The sequence below is a fragment of the Pipistrellus hanaki genome (assembly GCF_964339955.1).
Source record: "Pipistrellus hanaki genome assembly, chromosome: 10".
NCBI classification, from domain to species: Eukaryota; Metazoa; Chordata; class Mammalia; order Chiroptera; family Vespertilionidae; genus Pipistrellus; species Pipistrellus hanaki.
Genome location: NC_140512.1, coordinates 18,753,535 through 18,778,437, shown reverse-complemented (window position 1 = coordinate 18,778,437; position 24,903 = coordinate 18,753,535). Strand labels below are relative to the sequence as shown.

Sequence of the window (24,903 nt, the reverse complement as noted above, 5' to 3'; positions counted from 1 at the left end):
AAAGGAAAAGAAGGGATAGCCCACATGCAAACAGTTGGCCCAGGAGTCAGCAAAATTTTTCTGTAAAGGGTTCAGGGGTCCTCAAACTTTTTAAAGTGGGGGCCAGATCACGGTCCCTCAGAGAGCTGGAGGGCCGGACTATATGAACTACTAATTCCTACTGTAACACCTCGGCTGCACTCACTGCCCAAAAAACCTGGTGGGCCGGATCAGACTCCTCTGCGGGCCGCATGTGGCCCGCGGGCCGTAGTTTGAAGACCCCTGGGTTATATATTAAGTACTTTAAACTGTCCGTTGCAACTACTCAATTCAGGTTTTATGTCAAGAAAGCAGCCATAGACCATGGCTACAAATTTCATATAATTTCCACATTTGACAAAATATTCTTTCCATTTTTTGTTTCAACCATTTAAAACTCACAGTCCATACCAAAAAAAAAAAAAAAGATGACCTGTGGGCATTATTTGCTGACCTCTGAACCAGGTCATAAAACAAAAGTAGAAGATCTATATAAGATAGCTGAAAGGAAAGGAAGAAGAGATCTCTGAGGAAATTGGGTAAGAATTGTATGTAAAAGCAACATCATAAGTGTATTCTTACTTAATTTGGTATACTGCCACACTAAACAAACAACTTAACGCAGCATAATAAGTTATCAATGTGTGCCGCTCCAGTTCTGACACCAATTCAGGTATGTGGTTTCCCACCACCACCAAAGAACTAATTCTGACACTACCTGGAGATGGCATCACATTTACAGATTAAGGGTTCAGTCCCAGAAGACTAATCCTCAAACTTCAGAGGCCAACCCTGGCCCATGTGGCTCAGTTGGGTTGGAGCGTTCTGTCATACACCAAAAGTTTGGATTCCCAGTCAGCACACATACCCAGGTTGTGGGTTCAATCCTGACAGGATGCATGCAGGAGGCAATGTTTCAAGTCTCATTGATGTTTCTCTCCCTCTCCCCTCCTTTCTACAATAGAATCAATAAAACAAAACCAAAAATAACCAGAAGCCAATCCAACATCCAGGTTGTGCTTCTAACTGGCTATACTAGTAATTGGAGGTGTCCATGACCCCTTCCTCAAGTTAAATTAGTTCACAGGACTAAGAGAAACATTTTACTCACTAGATTACCAGTTTATTATAAAAGGTCATAGCTCAGGAGCAGCTACATGGAAGAGATGCATGGGGCAAAGTATAGGGAAGGGGCACAGCTTGCCTGCTCTCTAGGTGATCACTCTTCCTCTATCTGTTCACCAACTTGGAAGCTCTCTAAATCTGGTCCTTTGGGGATTTTATGGCGGCTTGATAACAGTCATTAGTTACATCATTGGTTATTGAACCCAATCTCCAAACCCTCTACCCTGGGGAGGTGAAGGGATTACTGAAAAGTTACAATCCTTTAATTACAGGGTTGGTTCCCCTGGCAACCAGCCCCCATTCTTAGGTTGCCTAAGAGTTCTCCAAGTCACCTCATTTACTCAAAAGACATTTTTATCACACTTATCACAAGGAAATTCCAGTGCATTAAATTCCTGTTCCAGATATATATTTTTAATGTTTTTTTTTTATTAATTTTTTAGAGAGAGAGGGAGAGGGATAAAAGCGTTTATGAGAAACATCATCGGTTGGATGCATCTTGCAAGCCCCTACTGGGGATTCAGCCCTGACCAGGAATCGAACCTTGATGTCTTGGTTTCTGGGTCAACACTCAGCCACTGAGCCACACCGACTGGACCAGCTATATTTCTTATTAGAAATCACAAGTTCACAGCCTTAGTAATTAAGTACTGAAAGACATAAAAGATAGATAGTGCCCAACCGGTGTTGCTCAGTGGTTGAGTATCACTTTCTAGGCCTTATGGCTTCTGTTGAAGACACAGAAACAAGAACTTTTAGACAACGAGATGAAAATAAAAATCAAATGTAAAAAAAATAATTACAAAAGCAAAGGTAAAAAGATTATGGTTATCAATTTTAATATTTATTGAAAGGTGGAAGACAAGGAAAATCCTCTCAAACTCCAAAAATAAATCTTGCGCCTTTGCTAAATGTAAAATGAATTTTGAGTTACTTGAATTACATGACAATTAACTTGTTAAAAAAAAAACTAAAAAAAAAAAACTGAATGCAATTTACCAAACTAGTGCTAACCTATTATTTACAAAAATGATCTCACCTGCCATGTGTGTTTGAGGGGAAAAAAACTGTTACACTTGGGAATACTAATGAAATACTTTGAAGATTTAACCCAAGAAATAAAATATTTCCTACCTTCCAAGATCCACCACCCAAAGTTATAGAGTGAACTAAAAATGAATATATGTGGAAGCAAACATAAGTATTTCCAATAATCTTACACACATGCACACACATACATAGAATGTGCTAGATTAACCTAATCTTTATTGAAGGTCAACAGCCCTAGTGAAAGAAAGATCATGAATATGGCTTTTGTAAAGTTTTCAATCAATTATCACAAACGCTTAATTCTTTCGCTAGCTAACCAGCTAACCTGAGTATGGAATATGTATTACTTAGTTAAAAGGGTGTAAACAAAAATGATTTTTTTAAAAAAAGCACTGTCATAGATACCACTGAGGTACTTTGGCTTTTTTCTGACAGTCTGTGTATCAATTTAATAATTTACATAACTGTTTATATAAGATCATATAGAAGATGTATCTTAAATGTGTTATTGTTCTGGTCCAAGAAATTTGAAGTTACAGCAAAAAAACGTGTTTTCAGATAAAGAATTGGAATGTACTAACTAGGAAACCATCGATATACTGCAATATTGAAATAGAAATTGTGTGTAACAAAAGTAGTCAAAAAATTCTCAGATTAAATCTGAAGAGGATTTTAAAATCATAATCCATAGGACAAGGAACTTTAAGCATTATTCAATGTAACAAGGCTATATTGTGAAATCTGAATTTGAAATTGATTTATATTTCACATCCACAGAGATGTAGGTATTTTACAAAACGTTTTCAAAAGATGGAGAAGTTTGACTCTAGGCTATAAAGGAAACAAAAGGAAACCACTGTTTTGTTATATATATCTTTAAATTAAAAGTTTCATTAAGGCCCAGCCAGTGTAGGTCAGTGGTTGAGCGTTGACCTATGAACTAGGAGGTCTGATTGATTCTTGGCCAGGGTACATGCCCGAGTTGCTGGCTAGATCCCCAGTAGGAGGTATGTAGGAGTCAGCCAATCAGTAATTCTCTATCATCATTGATATCTATCTCCCTAACCCTTCCTCTCTGAAATCAAAAGTGTATTTAAAAAAAATATTTAATTAAGGCTCATATATTTTGGAGGGATACCCAAGATATTTCATTACAGTATAATCTTATATATCTATGTGTATGCTTCTGGAAAATTGGAATTTAAAATCCTGTTAAATATATTACCCTTCAATTAAAACCAGAAAAATATCCCCTATTTCTCAATACTGGTTTGTTATGAACTTTTGTCTTCCAAAATGGTGGGTGCAAATACATAAATTTAGCTTTAAGAGAAGAATAAAGTGAGGGGTAGGATAAGACAGAAAGATATATAAGTCCTTATTTACATTATCATGATTTATACCTTCCTTATTCCATGAAAATCCCTATGTTGCAAATATATTGATTTCCCACAAACAATTGAGATTTCCAACAATATTTGCCTACTCTTTTCAACTAGGGGCCAGAAATGATATAATTGCTATAGTTTATATTTTTCTGATGAAATCCCTCTTTCTAAATGGCTTCTTTCTAACCAGAAAAATAAGCAGTTTTATGGGTATCACAAATGAGGCTGGGGCAGAAAGCACTAAAATGAGAATAGCAACTCTAGCCCAAATGGCAGCATGAAGAACCCCAGTTGAAACTCATCAACCAAAGTATAAGCCCAGGAAAATAACAAAGACAAATAAAATAGATTTGTAATAAGCAGAGTTGCTGAAGTCCATCACAGTAGACAATTACTTTAATAATCTTTAGCTAGGCACTGGCAATCCTGTTTCCTACCCCAATTTTACTTTTTAGAACTTCTTTTGAAAAAGAAATGCAGTTGACCCTTGAACAAAAGTTTGAACTGCATGGATCCACTTACACACAGAATTTTGTCAATTGACCTGTGCAATTCAAAACTACGTTATTCAAGGGTCAACTGTACTCTAAGTTATTTACCTTGATAAGGTAGGCAGAGGGATCCTTAGAAAGGAGAACAGATTTTGTTAGTTACATCTCTGTATGAGTCGTGTCCTTATTTTAAGATTTTATATTTGCCATATTTTCTACCTGCTTTGCAAGAAAAATGTAAAAGGATTTCAACTGCCACAATTAAACTTTCTGTAAATATTTTTTACTCAACTATTGTTAGTTATAGCAAAGGCGCCTATTAATAAGAAAATCATCTCAACGCATCATTCCATATACTACAAATAAAATTTATGTTAGGGTTATGTAATCTGGCCACAAAACTTCATTAATTAGAAGGGTTAGATATCACTAACAGACTTGTTTTGCCTAACTTTACAAAATTATTTCTGTTACCTAAACTGCTTTCTGAATGTTGAATATAAATATTTTAAAATGAATTCCTGGGAGTAGGGCTACAAAGTTTCACATATTCATCTTATTCAGCAATTTAAGAAGTTATTAAAATGATATATATATATATATATATTCCCATACATACACACACATATAAATATGCTTTCATAACTGAATCTTGGTTTAAAAAATGCTTATACAATGTGGGGATTTAAATATTCACTAGATTTGAATATGTACATTTGTACTCCTTTACCATTCTAAATGGATACACCAACAGACACATGATTAAATAAATGATTTAACTGAATTATCAGTTTGTCTTTTGCACACCCGACAGAAAACATATTTATTATGAACCTTTATTAAGTGGCTCACATTTCAATATAAATCACACTAAAAAATTTTTTAAAGCTATTTACACTACAGTGCTGACACATTTAAAATGAAAAAAAAAATTGATATAAATAAGCTCTATGGAAAAGCCTTAAATTGTTGAAAAAGAATTCTGGCTCATATTACAAAATATATATATTTATATATGTTAATGTCAGCTCTATTCTAAAATCTACAGCTCCAACACAAATGACGTTTTAAGGACTCCATTTGTTTAAACCTGCAATGTTTACAGTGCATCTGGCCCTAAGTGCTTGGATACTTCACAGTTATGGACAGGCACTGAGGAATGTTACAAAGCTACATAAACTATATTTTGTAACAGACTTGAGAGCAAGTCCTTGGCTTGCTTTCATAATTCATGAATCTTTATTACATTATTAAGTTGTTGTTTTTAAAAAAGATTTTAAATGGTATGTACATTTTTAGCACAAAATGTCATCATCTTTTCTATTTTGATGTGAATGTACTGAACTATGTTGCCTTGTATGAACGAGACTTAAGAGATTTTCAGGGCACAATTCCTCCTTTAAATCTTTGTTGCTATTTTCAAATTTGGAGTCCACTTCAATCTTAAATTCTGTAAATTGAACATGATCCAATTTTGCTTTAACATTCTTGCCATCCATATTATTCGGTGTTCTAGTTTCTTCAGAAACATAAACATTCACAGATTCTTCATTGATTCTTACAGATGCAACAGGTTCATGTTTAATCTGCTGTGCTTCATATTTAGAATGAAGTGTGTCTGAAAAAATAGAATCCAAAGAGGTTTTGCTTACAGCACAAATCCTATTATCACTGTGAGGTCCAAGAACTGATGATGTAGAACCTGGTGATGTGCCCGTTTCATGAGTATCTGTTTTGTGAGCAGTGTCCTCCTCTGAGTGATATAACTTGAGCCGAACGTGCCATGCTAAACTACATACAGCTGAAACTGTCTTGAACTGATGAACAACATTCCTTGGAATAAAATAAATGTCATTATCATACAGCTGAATCCTGGCATATCGAATGCCTTCTCTCCTCAGTTGATTAAGTTTTGCATCATCAACCCACTGGACACACTAAAAAAAAAGAAACAAGGAATAGCAATAAGTCTTTTTCACAATAAAAATTCAACTGAAGACAATAATGATTTAAAATATACCTGGGATAATGGAGGCTCATGTAAATCTAGCTGCATTCGTTGAACTACTTCTAAGAAATCTTCAGCATGAAAACAAATGACATCTTTGGTTATTCTGGGTTGATTAAGCCTAAAAAAGAATATGAAATAAGGAAAAATGTGCCATGAATGTTTCATTCTGTTAAGACCTTATTAAATTCAAATTAAAAATAGTTTTCACAGTGAAAACCAAATTACTGCTTTAGAAATAAAGTTAAATTATAATTAGCAGACCACTTTACATATTTAAACAAAGGGATAATACCATGGGTTTCAACCTAAAATAGGTAAAACAAAACAAAACACTCACCTCATTTTATTATAGCTATGTGTAACCACAGTTTGAAAAATTAAAACGATCTGAACTGGCTAATTATGTAAATAAAAACTAAGTATTTTGTCTTAAAGTTAAGGTTAATATTTCAACCTTAGAAATATTAGTAATTCAAATTGAGAGATCTGAAAATAATATATAAAAGTTAGAGTTAATTATATTTGGATTCTATTTTTTCAAACACACTTCATTCTAAATATGAAGTACATTATTATTTCAACCTTAGTAATATATTCAAATTGAGAGAGCTGAAAATAATATATAAAAATTAGAGTTAAATATGGGGGAAGAGAATATTTTCTTTCAATAAAAACATACATAACTACAATGATACTTAAAACCCCTAAATGACTCTTAATAAAAAGACTAATAAGCTGTTACCACTCTATTTTCTTTTAATATCTATCCATCTACCTACCTACCTATCATTCATTTCACCTGAGGATATTTTTCCATTGATATTTAGAGAGTGGAAGGGAGAGACAGAGAGAGCAACATCAATGTGAGAGAGACACATCATTTGGTTGCTTCTGCATGCACCCCAATCAGGACTGGGGATCGAGCCTGCAACCAAGATATGTGCCCTTGACCAGAATGGGACTCTTCAGTCCGAGGGTGACACTCTATCCACTGAGCCAAACCGATTAGGGCTATCTGCTTGTCTTTAAATATAACCCTAGAAAAATGCCCAAATTCTTTAACTAATTGGGATTGTACAAATACATCTTCACAAAAAAAAAAAAAAAAAAAAAATGGGGGAAATTTTTTTTGATGAAATTACAAGCAACAAAAAAATTATACCAAGCAAATTACAATTTAAAAAAAAAAAATAGTGATAAAGAGAAAATATAAAACTCATGCATCACAATATATTAAGAAAGAAGGATGAGGATGATTGCAGGCTTCTCATCAAAGACAAATGCACACCAGAAGACAACATACTATCTTAGATATTCAAAGAAAAAGTCAATCTAGAATTCTATAGCTATCAACAATATCTTTCAAAATGTGAAATAAAAACATTTTCAGACAAACAATAGCTGAAAGAATCTGTCACCAGAAGATCAGCTCAACAGAAAATGTTAAAGGAATTTTTTTCAGACTGAAGGAAAACGATACTTAGATGAAAATATAAATCTATTCAAAGGAATGTAGAGCACAAGTAATAGTAAATATGAAAGGTATTTTATTCTCATTTTTAAAATCTCTTTGGGAATGTTTCCTTATAGCTAAAGTAGTATATTGGGGGTTTACAGCGTATGTAAAGTACAAACGTATGATAGTAATTAGCAAAATGTCCAGAAACTGGGGGAGGGGGATTAATAAGTGGCAGTATGCTATTGAAAGGTTCTTAACACATTACATAAAGAGGTTTATATTTGAAGCTAGATTCTGGTAATTTAGAGCAACCAATAATAAGCAAATAGTGAAGGTATAAGGAATGCTAAAAAATATAAGAAGGGGGAAAGGAATAAAAAATAAGAAGCAGCCGAAATCGGTTTGGCTCAGTGGTAGAGCGTCGGTCTGCGGACTGAAGGGTACCAGGTTCGATTCCGGACAGGGGCATGTACATTGGTTGCGGGCACGTCCCCGGTAGGGGGTGTGCAAGAGGCAGCTGGTCGATGTTTCTCTCTCATCGACGTTTCTAGCTCTCTATCTCTCTCCTTTCCTCTCTGTAAAAAATCAATAAAATATATATTTAAAAAGTAAGAAGAAGAAGAAGAAGAAGAAGAAGAAGAAGAAGAAGAAGCAGCAAATGAGAAAAAGATGATAAATTTAAATCTAAATTTACTGATACATTATATGGAAATGGTCTAAATACTCCAATTAAAAGAGGGTTTATCACTGAATTTTTTAAAAAGCAAGTTATATGGTATCTACATTAAACATATAGATACACAAATGAAAAGATAAAGAATGGACAAAGACTAATCATGAGAAAGCTAGACTGGATGTATTAACATCAGACAAAGTAGATTTCAGGACAAGGAATATGACCAAAGATAAAAAAGGATAGTTTGTAATGATAAAGAGGTCAATTTGAAAATAAATAATAATTCTAAATGTGTAGTCATCTATTACCAGAGCTTCAAAATGTATAAACCTTGAAAACAAAGTGTAGTCATCTATTACCAGAGCTTCAAAATGTATAAACCTTGAAAACAAAGTGTTCTATTACCTTGGTTGTGGTAGTGGTAACATGCCTATATACATTTGTCAAGTGTACATCAAACTCTATATTTAAAGTAAATTACACTTCAACTAGAAGCCCAATACACGAAAATTCGTGCACGTGTAGGCCTTCCTTCCCCCGGCTGTGGCACCAGCTTCCCTCTGGCCGCTGGCAAGGCACCTGGGACCCGGGTGGCTTCCCTCCAGCCCCGGCTTCGTCCCAAAGGACATCCAATCTAATTAGCGAATTAACCTTTTATTCTTATAGATGGTTGGTTTTTAAAAAAATTGAATTTCAAAGAAGCAACCTCAAATATATAAATCTGCCAGGTGGCCAGGAGATGTGGCTCAGAACATCAACCTATGAACCAGGTCGTCACGGTTGGATTCCAGGTCAGGACATAAGCCGAGACTGCAGGCTCGATCCCAAGTTTGGGATGTGCAGGAGGCAGCCAATGATTGATTTTCTCTCATCATTGATGTTCTATCTCTCCCTCTCTGAAATCAATAAAAATATATTTTTTAAAAATTAATCTACAAGATGGAGCAAATTAAGTTTATAGGTATAACTACACAACAGAGTTTATTCTTGTATTACCATTTTTTATTAATTACTGAATTACTTTCCATTCAAACTGAAAAACTAGTTTTGCTCCACCCTGTATATGAATCCTTCATAATACCTAAAGAGTGGTATAATTTGATCAATACTTCATAAGCCTATCTAGCTGATGATTTCTATAAAGTCTAAATCAATACTGGTCTTTTATTTAAAATTGGTATTAAGCCTGGCTCTAAGATAAAGTCAAGAATCTGAGACTAATACCCCATGTCTTCTTGAGAAAAAGAGCAGAATTCAAAATACTAAGAGGGAAAAAGTTAGTACCAACTTCCTTAATACAGTTTAATTCAACACCAAGGAATCATAAAGGGATCATAAGCCACGTTTGCATCATAGCCAAGAAGCCCTCTTATAATACCTACAAAGTTATTTTCTTGCAATCTTTAATATAGGAAGCAAACTGTATTTTACAATAGTAAAATTGTAAAATAGTAAAATTGTAAAATACAAAGTAAATAGTAAAATACAAAGTATTGCTAGCTTTGAATTTTTCCAATAGTAAAACTGGAAAAATTCAAAGCTAGCAATATCTCATTCCAAAATCTGTCTCAAGCATATTCTCAAATCTGGCCAACTAACTTAGTATAGTAGTTTGGCAATAGTCTTCATACTATGAAACTGCTAGCCACAGAAGTGTTTTTTTATTCAATAGTAGATAGTTATTGGGAACTATGATGGGCCCATGAAGGATAGTACACAATCCCTAACCTCAAATCAAATACATAGTGGAGGAGAGAGTATGTACCAACAATAACTTAAAGAAGCTTAAAAAAGATTTTAACCAAGTATTACGGCCATGAAGCAGGAATATTTATCTTGAAAGAAAGTGCAAATATGGCCGAAACCGGTTTGGCTCAGTGGATGGAGCGTCGGTCTGCGGACTGAAGGGTCCCAGGTTCGAGTCTGGTCAGGGACATCTTCATTGGTTGTGGGCACATCCCCGGTAGGGGGTGTGCAGGAGGCAGCTGATCAATGTTTCTAACTCTCTGTCCCTCTCTCTTCCTCTCTATAAAAAAACAATAAAAAATAAATAAAAAAAGTGTGGAGTCAGATCTGAAATCAGTCTCAGATTTACCATTTATTAACTATATAACTATGATAATTTTATTTGACAGCCCTCAGCCTCAGTTTCCTTGTATGATCAATATAAGCCTAAAAGTAGCTGATAAAAATCAAATGAACATTTGTAAATAGGCATATAGTAAGCACTGAGTGAATCTTAGTTTTAACTGTTTTCACCTATAGTTACTTGGAAAAAAATTACTTCAGTCAAACCCAAAAGACTAAATAAAACTAGGTTCTAGTCATTGAAAATCTTTTTCAGTGCAGTTACAATATCCAACTATAGGGAAAATAAAATTCCGCGCCCACCCTCCCCCCCCCCCCGCCAGAAAGGAAAATGATTGAGAAACTTCCCAAGAAAACATTTCATTAAAATAGCAGTAGTTAATATATACCACTCTCCACAGTGCACGGCCTTCAACACTCCAACTGCAGCTGTAGTCTTTCGTTCAAAACCTTGTCCTATATGATCTGCATGAGCTCTTGTCCTGTCTTCAAAGAGCATCTCCCGGGGCTCACTAGTTCGAGGTAGGTACTGCAGGTTTTTTATTTCATTGGTAGTTCTGTTTAAAAAAAAAAAAAAAAAAAATTACACTTATATTTTATATAGACGGGGGCAGGCTTATGTGTTAAGGATTAATTGCCCTCAAATATTTGTATTGATGTACTCTGTTTCCCCGACAATAAGACAGTGTCTTAAATTAATTTTTTCTCCCAAAGTTGCGCTAGGTCTTATTTTCAGGGGATGTCTTATCTTTCCACGCGCTAGTCAGGGGTCTTCAAACTATGGCCCGCGGGCCACATGCGGCCCGCAGAGGAGTCTGATCCGGCCCACCAGGTTTTTTGGGCAGTGAGCGCAGCCGAGGTGTTACAGTAGGAATTAGTAGTTCATATAGTCCGGCCCTCCAGCTCTCTGAGGGACCGTGATCTGGCCCCCACTTTAAAAAGTTTGAGGACCCCTGCGCTAGATCTTATTTTCGGAGGATGTCTTATTTTCAGGGAAACACGGTACTAAGGCTTAACTGCCAACAAGAATTGAGTAATCACATAATTCAGTGAAACTTCATCTGCTCCATAATCAAGTTTTATTTTTCAAATGAATACTTACAAATAAGAACACATATATAATCCACTCTTTTTCTTAACACACCCTTCATAAGTGAAAGTTCTTTTTATTTGTTTTTATTCCTCACCTAAGGATATGTTTTTATTGATTTTGAGAGAGAGGGAGGAACGGAGAGGAAAGCAAAGGAGAGGGAAACAGTGATGTGAGAGAGAAATATCAATCAGTTGCCTCCTGTATAGGCTCCTGAGGTCAAACCAGCAACCTAGGTATGTGCCTTGACTGCAATTGAACTCACAACCTTTTGGTGTACCAGACAATGCTCCAACCAATTGGACCCTTCGGCCAGAGCCATAAGTGGAAGTTTCAAGGCAACATAAGCTTAGATAAGACACTAAATTACAGATGGTGTGGTTTATCCAGGTTTCCCTGTATGCTGAATCTTTACCTGAAGTTTGGGTCTAACCTGAGGAAGCATGCCCCAAACAGGGCATGTGGCTAACATAATGTATAATATATATCTGGAACAAGGAGGTAACTTTAAAAAATGCATTAATATTTGTAGAATACCTATAATATGTCAGGTATTACCTAGGCAATGAAGCTAGTGAACAAAACAACAGTGAATAAAATAAGTTCCCTACTCTGGTAGAAGTTCATGTCCTAGTGAAAGGAAAACAAATAAGTATCAAGAAAACAACAAGCATATAAGTGGCTTCCACAAAACACGCATGGCTTATTGGGGACAGAAAAGAATCCCTGAGCTTCTTCTTACATTGGCCCTCTTCTCTACTGCTCACACTTAGAATCTGCATGCACACAAGCGGCTGACTACTTAGCCTCACTCACTGTAAAAGCCCTCTCAAATGTTGCAGTAGAAGAGGAAAAGGCTGAGAAGAATTTCTTTGATTGGGAATCATTGTCTTACTTATCTTTCTGTATGGTTTGTTACTTCCAAAAACAAATACAGATTGTCCCATAATTTTTTCCTCTTATCCTAGCCTATCCCTTAGGGTCTCTTCCTTATTAGTTCCCTAATTTACCATCAATCTCTACTACTTAATAACTGCTCTTTGTGCAATCCTGCATTACAATCTTTTTACATACTTACATAAACATACTGGTGACTCTATACTTTTTTTGCTCTTTGCAATTAATGTTCTACAGGTATCAGAAAGCTACATGATAATGTTGCTTACTGTGGAAAGTTAACAGGCTTGGGGGTAGGCTTATATGTTAAGGATTAATTGCTCTCAAACACTGCATTGATATACTAAGGCTTAACTGCCAACAAGCATTGAGTAATCACATAATTCAGAAAAAGAAAATTTTAAGTCATCTGTTCCAAAATTTCTCACTACTATTGCCATTATATGCTTTTATATTGCTTAAAAAGGTCTCTTCTAGGCTTCAAACTTTTATTCTATTATTTTTATTTTTTACCTTGTTTAAATATCAAACTTCTTTATGAAGTAAGAGCTATGGCTTCTCCTTTTACATGGACTGCCAATTATGTCATCATTATGCATGAATAAATCTTCCCTTTCCCAATATACTTTTACCTATTTGTGTACTCTATCCTATTCTAATGATCTTTTTGAGCTTTACAGTAATTTTTATTATATAACAACACAAGGACCCCTCACTTCTCTTCTCTTTCTCAATTGTCTTGGCTATTTGCTGGCTTTATTTATTCTTCTTTATAAAGTTTAAAATAATTTATCCAATTCTAGAAATATTAGTCCAATTGAAATGCTAAGTTTCAAAGAAATATTATGTTTATCAAATCCAAAATACAGTACTGTTTTCCATTTGTTTAGATCTTATTTTATATCTTCTATAAGATGTTTTAGTTTTCTTAATATGGGCTCTAAATATTTATTAAATTTATTCCAAATAGTTTATAATGCCTCTAATGTGAATGATATTTTTCCCATTTCTAATTACAATTTATTGTCATCTGCCTTCATTTCTCAAGTCTTATTTATATTTGGTACATTTTTAAAAATTATATCAGCATATGCAGCCATTTTTAAATTTACATTCCAATTATGCCCTAAACCCTCCTCTCCTTCTTCCTCCAATTTTCAACACATACACACACCCAAACATACAAACACCCATCCCCAACAATACAAATTTGTATATCCAACATACCTTTTCCTTTTGAAAGGTGACTTTGGCATATCAGCCACAGGGATCATTTGTTCTCCTGGGCGTACCCACATGATAGGACCATCATCACTATCTTTTCGACTCTCTAATTTTAGACTAGATAGTGTCCCCCATGGCAGTGTACACTAGAGGCAAATAATTATATAAAAATGAATTATTTTCAAAATATATCTTTATGCATTAAAGAATATTGCCCCCCTTGAAAACTTTCATGTATACTTTTATACTTATGCCCTTGAAAGATATACCTATACTGAATATATTCCTACATATGCACAATTTTCCATCAAAAATTCTATTCCAAACACACAAAGAGAATTATTATTTTGGAGTGATTTCCTCCCCCAACTCTGTCACGGACATGATTCACTATATTCCTCATTTGTTATTCTTTTTTCTATCATATATATGTTAATAAGTTGCCAAAATAAGCAAATATTCTCCATGAGAACTTACAAAAAAAAAACAGATACCTCTTTGATTAGTTATAATCAAAACCTAGTACCAAGAGGAAAACCAAAATTTATTTGTTTATAGTTGCTTGAAAAGATTATTAGATTGAAAAGCAGAGAAGAAAATCTTTGGGGGAAAAAAGAGAAAAATGACAGAGTCCATGGAATGATGACAATGGCATTAAAAAAACACACAAAAAAACAACATTCATCCCATACCCCTTTTCAAAAAGGGGAGAATTGTCAAATTAAATTTCTCCAGAAGGAATGCATTTGGCTCATTTGTTTTTAATTTAAAATCTCAAAAAAATATTTAAGTAACAGTATTTTAAAAATACCATTGAAAACAAATGCAACCAAATTCCATGATATCACTAATTGGGATAAATAAAAAAGAAATAAAGTTCAATAGAATAAAAAAGAAATGAAAGGGAAATAAAAAGTACATATAAAATGTATATATAAATATACACACACACATATTTATGTACACACACACACAACTAGAAAATTGAGCAAGCAGAAGTAAAAAAGAGATGTTCAACAGATTAAGTACCAGTAGTAGTGATAAACTGATTTAAAAAAAAAAAAAAATCTTTAGTTAAAAGTATTACATTTGTCCCCTTTCCTCCCATTGACCCCTTCTAGCCCATTCCTGTCCCCATCCCTGCACCACCCTATTGTCTGTGATAAACTAATCTTGTCACATTTTAACCTTTGAGTTACTAATTAAATAATCTATCTCAGATATTTCTCTAGCTAGAAATCATTTAAAGACTTTAAAGGGACCTTAAGCTATTTATTTGTTTGTTTGTTTGTTTGTTTTAATATATTTTTCTTAATTTCAGAGAGGAAGGGAGAAGGAAAGAGAGAAACATCAATGATGAGAATTATTGATCGGCTGCCTCCTGGACATCCCCCACTGGGGATCAAGTCTGCAATGCAGGCATGTGCCCTTGACCAAATCGAACCTGGTCAAGGGCATATGCTGATGCTCTGTCCACTGAATCAAACCAGTTAGGGCTAAGCTATGTATTTTAAATGCCTATTTTATGGATGAGGAAAATGAAGCACAAAAATGGCTTGCCTAACCCAGCTAGGTGTAGCCAAAAATGGAATGCAGCCCGACAGGGTGGCTCAGGGGCTGAGCACTGACCATGAACCAGAGGTCACCAGTTCGATTTCCGGTCAGGGCACAGGCCCCAGCTGTGGACTTGGTCTCCAGTAAGGGGTGTGCAGGAGGCAGCCAATCAGTGATCCCCTCTCATCACTGATGTTTCTCTCACTCTCTCCCCTTTCCTCTCTCTAAAATCAATAAAAGCATATTTAAAAAAAAAAAAAAAAGGTGGGGGGGGGGGCCTGTGGGGGGAGAAGAAGAAAAATGAAAGGCACATGTACAATTTCCCAGGCCAGTTTTCCACAATGCCAAATGGCCATTCCCTTTTCCTAAGCACTTATACATCCTTCCTGTACTTCTTAAATCCCCTAATATTCAATCTATAGCTAAGAAACAGATGAAACCTAACTTCCTAAAGTGGCAGTAACAGGCAAGTGTTATTTTCTGGTCCACGACTTAGCTTTGCCATAATAATTAGTACCAGAGAAGTCATAAACATACACTACACTAGAATTTAATTTCTCATCTCTTCTTTTCCTTCCCTCCAATTCAAATAAAATAAAAAATGTTACAATTATGAAACAACCATCTGTACCACCTGTAGCGTAAAAGTAACACCCCCAATTTAGATTGCTTGATATTATTTTTTCCTCTTACCTTTAAAAATGGCGAATCTTCCAACATATCGAGGAACTCAGGGAAATAATCTCCCACTTCTTCATCAACGGCTCCTACCAAACTGATTTGTCGCATTGGGCCAGCTCTGTAAGTACCATGAGAATATGTTCTTTTTACCTGAAGGATATTGAATTAATTAAAAGTTATACATAAGATAATATTTGCTCTCACTGTGTAACACTAAATTATATTGTCCAAAAATATTAGAACATAATGTGAGGCAAGCAAAACAAAAAACCTTTACAAACAGTAAAAAAATAATTAAAGAAAAAACCATCTGCACTAAATCAAGCTATTTTACCTTCCCTTTACCTACACATAGCTTACAAAAACAGTTGAGAAACGGCATAATTTTAGACAACTGAGCATAACTTCTTATAATACCTAGTGGCCTTGAGCATGAAATTCGTGCATGGTCAGGGGGGAGGGGTGTCCCTTAGCCCAGCCTGCACCCTCTCCAATCTGGGACCCCTTGAGGGATGTCCGACTGCGCATTTAGGTCCGGATGTCCGGGCAGTCAGAAATCCCTCTCATAATCCAGGACTGCTGGCTCCCAACTGCTTGCCTGCCTGCCGTATTGCCCCTAACCACTTTCTGCCTGCCAGCCTGATCACCCCCTAACCACGCCCCCGACAGCCTGGTTGCCCCTAACTGTCTTATCCTGCCAACCTGGTCATCCCTAACTACCCTCCCTTACAGGCTTGGTCCCTCCCAACTGCCCTCCTCTGCTGGCCATCTTGTGTTTTGGAGTGATGGTCAATTTGCATATCACTCTTTTATAGATGAGTTCATTTACTCAACAATGCCACTGTAATTATATTAAAAAATTTATATAGCTAAATTTTTCTAAATGGTTCATATTTTTTTATCAAAATTTTCAAAAGTACATACTGTGAAAACATTACATTTAACCATCACCAGTAGTTGATTTGTCTAAAAGGCCAGAGGGAATGATCTTTCCTCCTAGAACTTATCATGTTAATTAGGATCCAATTTATAATTCTAACTCTGATGAAAAACTATTAGAGATTAAGAACCAGAGTCCTAGGTCCCAAATCTACCTTTGCTATCTACCAGCAATATGACCTTCAGAAATCACTTAAATTCCCTGAGTTTTAGTTCCACACTAAAGGTGCCTGTAGCGTGTTAAACAATGGGTATTACTCAAATATCAACCAAAATAAAACAGCCTTCAGCTCAACAATCACTGGTAAATTAATTTTCACAAGTAGATTTAAATCCTAAAAAGAGACCTATGCCTTTTCATATGCTAGCAATAGTAAAGAAGTCTTTTTTAAGTAAAACCTATACATAAACAAATATTAAACTAAACCCCAAGTATCTTTTTCTGGATTAGCCTTTGTGGCCACATATTTAGGGAGATAAAATTGTCTTTTGCCTGGGTCTATCTATCCCAGTTTTAAAAAGATAAAACAAAAACCTTACTATATTATTAAACTAGTAGAGGCCCGGTGCATGAAATTTGTGCATGGGTATGGTCCCTAGTCAAGGCCAATCTGTGGGGCAACTGGCGGGGTGATGGGGGGTGGGGGGGAGGCCACTGGCTGGCCTGGGGGGGAGTTCCTGTGTTGAGTATCTGGCCCTTAGTGGTCAGTGCACATTATAGCGATTGGTTGTTCTGCCAATTAGACTTGCATATTAGACTTTTATTATATAGGAAAGAGAAGGGATAGATACAATAAACAATCAAAAAACAAGAATTCATTACTAACAAATTTAACATTCAGCTTGTTAAGAGTAAATTTTCTGTGTTAAAACGATAAAAACCTGTATCATTTAGTAACCTACAAATACATTAAGCTTCTTGAGTGGTAATATTAAAGACAAATTATATGTTTTACCTTATACCTTAAGTACTTCACTATCTTTGATTTAACCAGATGTTGTTATCTTAGGTTCAAATAATAATTTTGTTGACTAAAGAAACAGCTGACCTAGCCAGGTCACTTCATTCAAATTACACCTCTACATTAATTTCCAAGTTTACAAATGTTTAAAAATAAAATGAAACACGTCTAGTACAGACCTGTATATAAAAAATTTTATCACAAAATAAAAGAACAAACTTGATCCCCCCATGTCTATTTTGGGGTTACCCAAAAAGAGGCTATATCTTTTGAAAATTTTTTAAGTATGGTCCTATTAAAATTCATAAATATTTCAAATGATATTGGAAAAAAGTAAAATAGATAGATAGATAGTAAAATAACATAGACTCTATAATCTTAAATATTGTATTTGAATCTTTATAGTTAATTCTTCTCACCTCATGGATAATACATATATATTTAAAATTCACTTACATACATAATTTGCTCAATAAAAGTACAGGTCCCTTTCCTGTCTTCACCAAATTGTGCTACAATTATAAAGTTCATTCTGTTTGTCCACTAGTGAAGCAACAGGTAAATTCCACTAGAAAGCATGGTCTTCTAAAAAAAAAAACTATTAATACTTAGCTGTCATGTTTAAAACAAAATAGCAATTATCTTCTAAAACATTCAACGTAGGACTCTGATAAACTAACGGGATGTCTACAGCCATCCCACCCAAAATGTGCTCAATCTCATCTGATTTTATAAGCTAAGTAGGGTCTGGCTTGGTTAAGTACTTGATAATCTAATAGAATTTATATATTTAAACTTAAAACTAAAATTTGAAAATTAAATAAAAGTCATCAAAATATTAGTTTGTGAAACTAATTTAAATATTAAAATACATTGTAATATAACTTTTAATTATATACCATTCAAAACTTTCTAGCTTAAAAACCTAATACTTCAAACATATACTAATCAGTTGGAACCAATTATTTAATATTTTAAGCATGGAAAATTACATATAACAATGCATTCAAATTCAAAAAATATATACCTCTTAATAAAATATATAAATTGCACTTAAGCTGCTAAAACAAAATACAAAAATATAACCCACACAGTTTTCACACAAAAAGTAAATACTTTCAGTGGCAACAATTTTACTGCAATACTATATATATAAAACAAATAACAGTTTCCCCTATTACATGGAATAAAAGTAAATCTATAATATAGGAAAATTTTTACAAAGCTCAATTCCCCAAAACTCATCCATCCAACAGTTAAAATTTAAGAGAAGTGGGGTGAGGGAGGAAACAGGTAAGGTTTGAAAGACTTTCTAAAAATATATACCAACAAAGACGATGACTCTTAAAAGGGTATTCTTATTACATATGTTTCTACATTTGGCATTATTTTAACTAATCTTTAAAATAATAAAAAATACAAATTTACAAAGGGGAGGGAGGCAAGAGGCAAGCACAGCTACAGCTCCCATAGGACATCATGACAAACCCAGACAGAAAATAAAGGATTAAGCTGCATATGCTCAATAAAAAGGTTATCTTCATTAAAATCTTAGTACTTAAAATTATATGCTGTATTGTCTAGAAAAATCACTTATCTGAAAACCTCACACCCTGATGACACTGGACATGAGCTTACTATATTTCTATTCACTTCAGTAAAAATTAAGCTACCCATCAGCTTTCTGATACAGTTAAAAAATAAACCTCAAAATATGAAAACAAGTCATTGCTTTAAAATGTATTCTGTATACTTCCTAAAAGAGAAATGTAGTTATAGAGTATACATACATGCTCCCAATTAAGGTATAGCATTCTCAAAAGATGACACAATAAAAGACAGTAATGATATTTGTATAGTACTTGCAAGCACTTAATTTAATTAGTAAGTTTATATTTAATTAGTGCTTTTTTTGAACAGATGTTTTATCTAAATCTCTATACAGTCACTGTAACTCCCCCCCCCCAAAAAAAACTACCACTATTATAAAACTGCTTTTTAGCTTTTCCCCTTCTATTTTTTCCTACAAATGTAATAAAGGGAAAAGAAAAAAGCAGAAAATAGGAGACTTCTAATACCCAGTGCCAGTGTGTCCATAAAAAAAAAAAAGTCTCAGAAGTTTTAGTTAATGGGAAATGAACTATTTAATTAAATTGTTTAAACTAAAATCTTGTTTATTATTTCTCATATAAAACAATTTATGATTCTGAGGTTGGCTTGTTACAAAAAGAAAAAAAGAACCTTACCAAAAGGAAATATATTGCCAAATATAAATCTCTAATCTTTAATATTGCTTTCTCTTACTTAACTTATAAAAATTGCTGCAAAAAGAGAAACAAATATGGTAATTCATAATTAAAAAGCCATGAAGAATGACTCACTGAAACAATTTGTTTCCCTAAAGGTGTTCCATAATGGTATCAGTCCCTGAAAAGAGGATACTAAAGTCAAATAAGTTTGGATAACTCTTCCTATCCAGGAAGTTCACCACACACATTGGCTACTAAAATTTCTGAGAAGTCACACTAAATAAACATAACTTATTTGGCCCAGTATTACACAAATTGTTTTTACTTTAAACACTGTTTTTTTTCTTAAAGTTGTTTTAGTACACTTAGCCATACCCAAAATGTTAAAAGTTACAAAGAATAATTTAATAGTGATCCACAAGTCATTCAATATTGGTAACTCCCTTTCTTCCCCTATAAGTTACAGATGTTTCTAGCTCGTGTAAGCACCAATCTGATGTTTCTACCTAGTGTAAGCACCAAAAGTAGGATAGTTAATAGAGCCAAAAATTTAAGGGGTTGAAGGAAAAAGAGGCTGTTGGTTCAATGTCTTCTGGTTGGTTTCATAGTGTTTGGTGAGGGTGAGGTGGAGAAAGGAAGATGAGAGAGGGGAGTTTCTTACTCTAAAAAACAAGGTCAGCTCATAACGTTCTTTGGAGGCAATCCAAACATCTAACATAAATGAGTTTGCCACAAGGGGGAGCCATTCCCCATAACACCTGGCATACCTTTTCAAATAAAAATAGGTAGTAACATTGAATCAACACTTTATTTTTTAAATATCCACATAACTGCAACTAAAATAACAATGAAAATGTTATTACTAATTTTAAAATTCGTACAATAAAGGAAGAAGAAAAAGGCTCTCTTTTTCAATTAGATCAGCCAGTACCTGCCATAATATTCAAAGGTGTGACAGGCACAATTGGTCAAAATAAAATTTAGTACAAAAGCAGGCAATGGTTCAAAGACAGCACAGCAAATCAACTTTATTGGCCTAGCACAGCATGAATTAAACAAATATTCCTTCTTTCTCCTCATTCTGTAGAGAGGCAAGGCTAACAGATCAGATCAGGACTAATAATTGTTTCACTATTAAAATATTAACAATTTAATCAGGAATTAACACCCTGGCTTAAGTTATCTGGTACAAACAACTTAGAACCAGGATAAAATATAAAACATTCAAAGAGTTTGGGGGGAAGGGGGATGGGAAAATAGAATCAAATTGCTTCAATTTTCACAGGTCTTACTATAGGGTTCAGACTGTGTGCTGATTAAATACTGAATGAAATTTCAGTATTTAGAGAGAAATGTCATGTACTCCTTAACAGATAAAATTCCCAATTTACTTGCCTTTTTGCTTTCTACCAACAATAAATGAATATTTGAACAAAACAAAGATGTTAGAAAAACTAGGATGTGGAAAATTACAAAATTATTTCCGTGTGTGTGTGTGTGTGTGTGTGTGTGTGTGTGTGTACTGCTCACTTCTGAGTAATATGACTATGCCACTCCAATCATTAAGAAATGACTCTAGTTTTGGCTATGTGACTCCTTTGGCCAATAAGACATTAGCAAACACAACACGCAAAAGCTTAAGCACCAAGGATTACCCTCTGTTCTGCTATTAGAACCCTGCAACTACTACCATGTGTATGAGCCCAGGCTAGTCTGCTAGATCATGAGAAAAACCTGATCATCAATCCAGTTGACAGTGCAACCAACACCAGGCATATGAAAATGAGGTCTCCTGCCCAGCCCACATGGCTCAGTGGTTGAGAATCAAGGTTCTATTCCAGTTTGATTCCCAGTCAGGGAACATGTGTGGGTTCCTGGTCTTGATCCCCAGTGCGGGGGTGGGAGAGGTACAGAAGGCAGCCAATCAATGATTCTCTCTCATCATTGATGTTTCTATTTCTCTCTCTCCCTTCCTTATATATATATTATATAATTTTTTAAGTGAGGTCTCCTAAGACAAATTGATCTGCCAACCACTAGACACACGTGAATTAAGCTATGAAGACCCAGCAGAGCTGACAAAGGTAAAAAGAATTTGAAGAAATAATTTTAAACCATTAAGCTTTGAGGGCTTTTGTTTTCTGCAGCAAAAGAAGTGATATATAATAGATAGGTTACAAACTTTCAGCAAAAATCTGTATGTACATTTCTATTCTAAAATAGATTTTTATTATAGTTGATTGATATTACACCACTCACCTCAGAGCCCCATTAGAAAAATGACATGAATTATTGACACAATAGTAATTCCACCTGTTCTTCAAACTTTTCAAGCAACTTGCAAGGATAATTGATGAAGATGGAAAACCAAAGTACAGGATGTTTTGATCCTTGGTCAGTGTTTTGAGTGTGTGTGTGTGTGTGTGTACACATATGTACATATACACAAAAACCTCAAATTAATTTTTAGTGTCTCAAGGATAAAGGCTGAACAGATACAAAATGAATGTTTCTGAAAACTACATACAGAGTAATAGTACAGAGATAAATACCATCACTATAAAGATCATAGAAATTACTCATAACCTGTCATCTTTTTGTTTCCACAGAATTTACGGCAAATTATTTTGATTGCTCTGATTTTACTATTTAAAATAAAGAGTGAGAAGGGGACTAATCTCCTCAGGATACAAACCCAACATGAATATTTTTGGTTTAGGTTCCACAAGCTACGGTAGTCAGGGCCATCAGGTTAAACAATCTGGGGAATGATATTCACATTATTGTGAATGGCTGCAGAGACAATTTATGCCGTCATACAGCACAGTGGCCATGCTGATAGTATTTATTCTTTTGGTCTGATCTAAACCTGGAACTGAAATTATGGAAACCTATCTGAAAATTCAAACTAATGGGTTTTTATTTTTTTAAAATATATTTTTATTGATTTTAGAGAGGAAAGGAGAGGGAGAGAAAGATAGAAATATCAATGATGAGAGAGAATCATTGATTGGCTGCCTGAATGTCCCCTACTGGTGATTGAGCTGCAACCCAGACATGTGCCCTGACCAGGAATCGAACCATGTCCTCCTAGTTTATAGGTCAATGCTTAACCAGAGAGACACCCCAACCGGGCATTAATAGGTTTTTATTTACAGTCCAAGCTCCACCATTTGCAAAGGTTACAATATTATAATACAAAATACAAATTTTAACATTATTATATACAATTTATTTTGTCTATTAAAAATGTTAATTACATATACTCATTACCATTATAATGAACTTCTTTCTTTGACACTGCTAAATATATTTTCCAAAGTAAGATTAAATGAAAAGAATAAAGGTCAGATTCCCACTCTTCTCTATCAACTCACTCTCTTCTCATACATTAACTAGAACAGGTTCTACTGAAACCTACGCTATTGAACTTAGTTAATGAAAACTCATCAATGACCAAACCATCCAGCTTTATTTCTGAGCAATCACTGGAACATGAATTGGCTTTATTACCCACAACTTATCTTTGTTATCACTGATATTAAGTGAAACTTAATAGCCAATACTGATAACACCCTTCCCTAAAATACTAATACACGTAACTCAATTAATGTTATCATCTCAACCAATTCTTTTTTTTTAATCTCACCAATTTATTTATTTGTTTGTTTATTTATTTTTTAAATATATTTTATTGATTTTTTACAGAGAGGAAGGGAGAGAGATAGAGAGCCAGAAACGTCAATGAGAAAGAAACATCGATCAGCTGCCTCTTGCGCACCCCCTACTGGGGATATGCCCGCAACCAACGTACATGCCCTTGACCGGAATTGAACCCGGGGCCCTTCAGTCCCCAAGCCGACGCTCTATCCATTGGGCCAAACCGGTCCCGGCTATCTATATATATAAAACCTTTTAAAGGTATATGCCCTTGACCGGAATCGAACCTGGGACCCTTCAGTCCGCAGGCTGATGCTCTATCCACTGAGCCAGACTGGCTAGCTAGAGCAGCAGTGGCCTTTTAAATGGGTCCACATTCTCTTTCAAAAGCCAGCAGACTTCATTCTGCCTCTGCTTTCTAAAATAATATATGGGGTGTCCCCCAAAAAAGTATACACAGACTTTGATTATGAAGGTAGTGTTTATTAAAAAAAATTTCATTTTCAGTGTATATGAAAATTTCATTTCATTTCAACAGCTATCAGCTAAAGTCTGCATACATTTTGGGGGAAAAACTTGTATCATCACCTTAGAGAAGGAAAGGATATAGAAATTAGCTTATTATATGCAAATTTTCTCACATAATCACACAATTAACTAATGATCCTCTTATTCCACAATATATTTAACTAGAGGCCTGGTGCATGAAAATTCATGCACTGCAGGGAAGGTCCCTCAGCCTGGCCTGCCCCCTCTCACAGTCTGGGAGCCCTAAGAGGTAGGAGGCAACCCAGCGATCAGGGAAAGGGGATACCCCATCACACTTCTGCTGCCACTGCCGGCAGCGCAAGCCTTTGCCAGCCCTGGTTACCTGAGCCTCTGGCGGCCCTGGATGGCTGGGCAGCTGCCATCCAAGGTGTGCCTGTGCCGCAGTCTGACCCTGGGAAGCTGGGGGGCTGTGGGGACTGGGGGACTCAGGAGGCAGGTATGCAGAGTGGCCAGGCCCACTGCCAGGCCTGCTGCCAAAGCAGGGCTGAGAGGACTGAGAACCACCATCTTGTGGCTATGGGTACTACCATCTTTGAGGGCATGGCAGTCAATTAGTATATTCCCTCCTTATTGCCTTTGGGTGCTGCCATCTTTGAGGGTGGGGCAGTCAATTAGCATATTCCCTTCTTATTGCCTGTGGGCACCGCCATTTTGTGATGGTGTGAGGGTCAATTAGCATATTCCCTCTTAATTATTTAGGTTAATCAAAATTTATTCAGCATCTACTATGTGATGGATCCAGTACAAAGTACTTTTAAAGCATTGTCACACAAACCAAGAAGATAATTTTAG

The 24,903-nt window shown here is 35.1% G+C and overlaps 1 protein-coding gene across 1 annotated transcript in view; it reads right to left on the bottom strand.

Moving 5' to 3' along the window:
* Positions 1-4,419: 4,419 nt before the first annotated feature.
* Positions 4,420-24,903, bottom strand: part of RSBN1L (round spermatid basic protein 1 like) — a 40,466-nt gene continuing 19,982 nt past the window's right edge. Inside the window, exons 4-8 of the mRNA XM_084897818.1 lie at positions 15,765-15,902; positions 13,521-13,663; positions 10,696-10,863; positions 6,093-6,201; positions 4,420-6,009 (exon numbers count right to left, since the gene is read on the bottom strand). Of these exons, the coding sequence (XP_084753944.1) occupies positions 5,368-6,009; positions 6,093-6,201; positions 10,696-10,863; positions 13,521-13,663; positions 15,765-15,902 (1,200 nt within the window). The 3' untranslated portion in view covers positions 4,420-5,367. The remainder of the gene's footprint in view (positions 6,010-6,092; positions 6,202-10,695; positions 10,864-13,520; positions 13,664-15,764; positions 15,903-24,903) is intronic.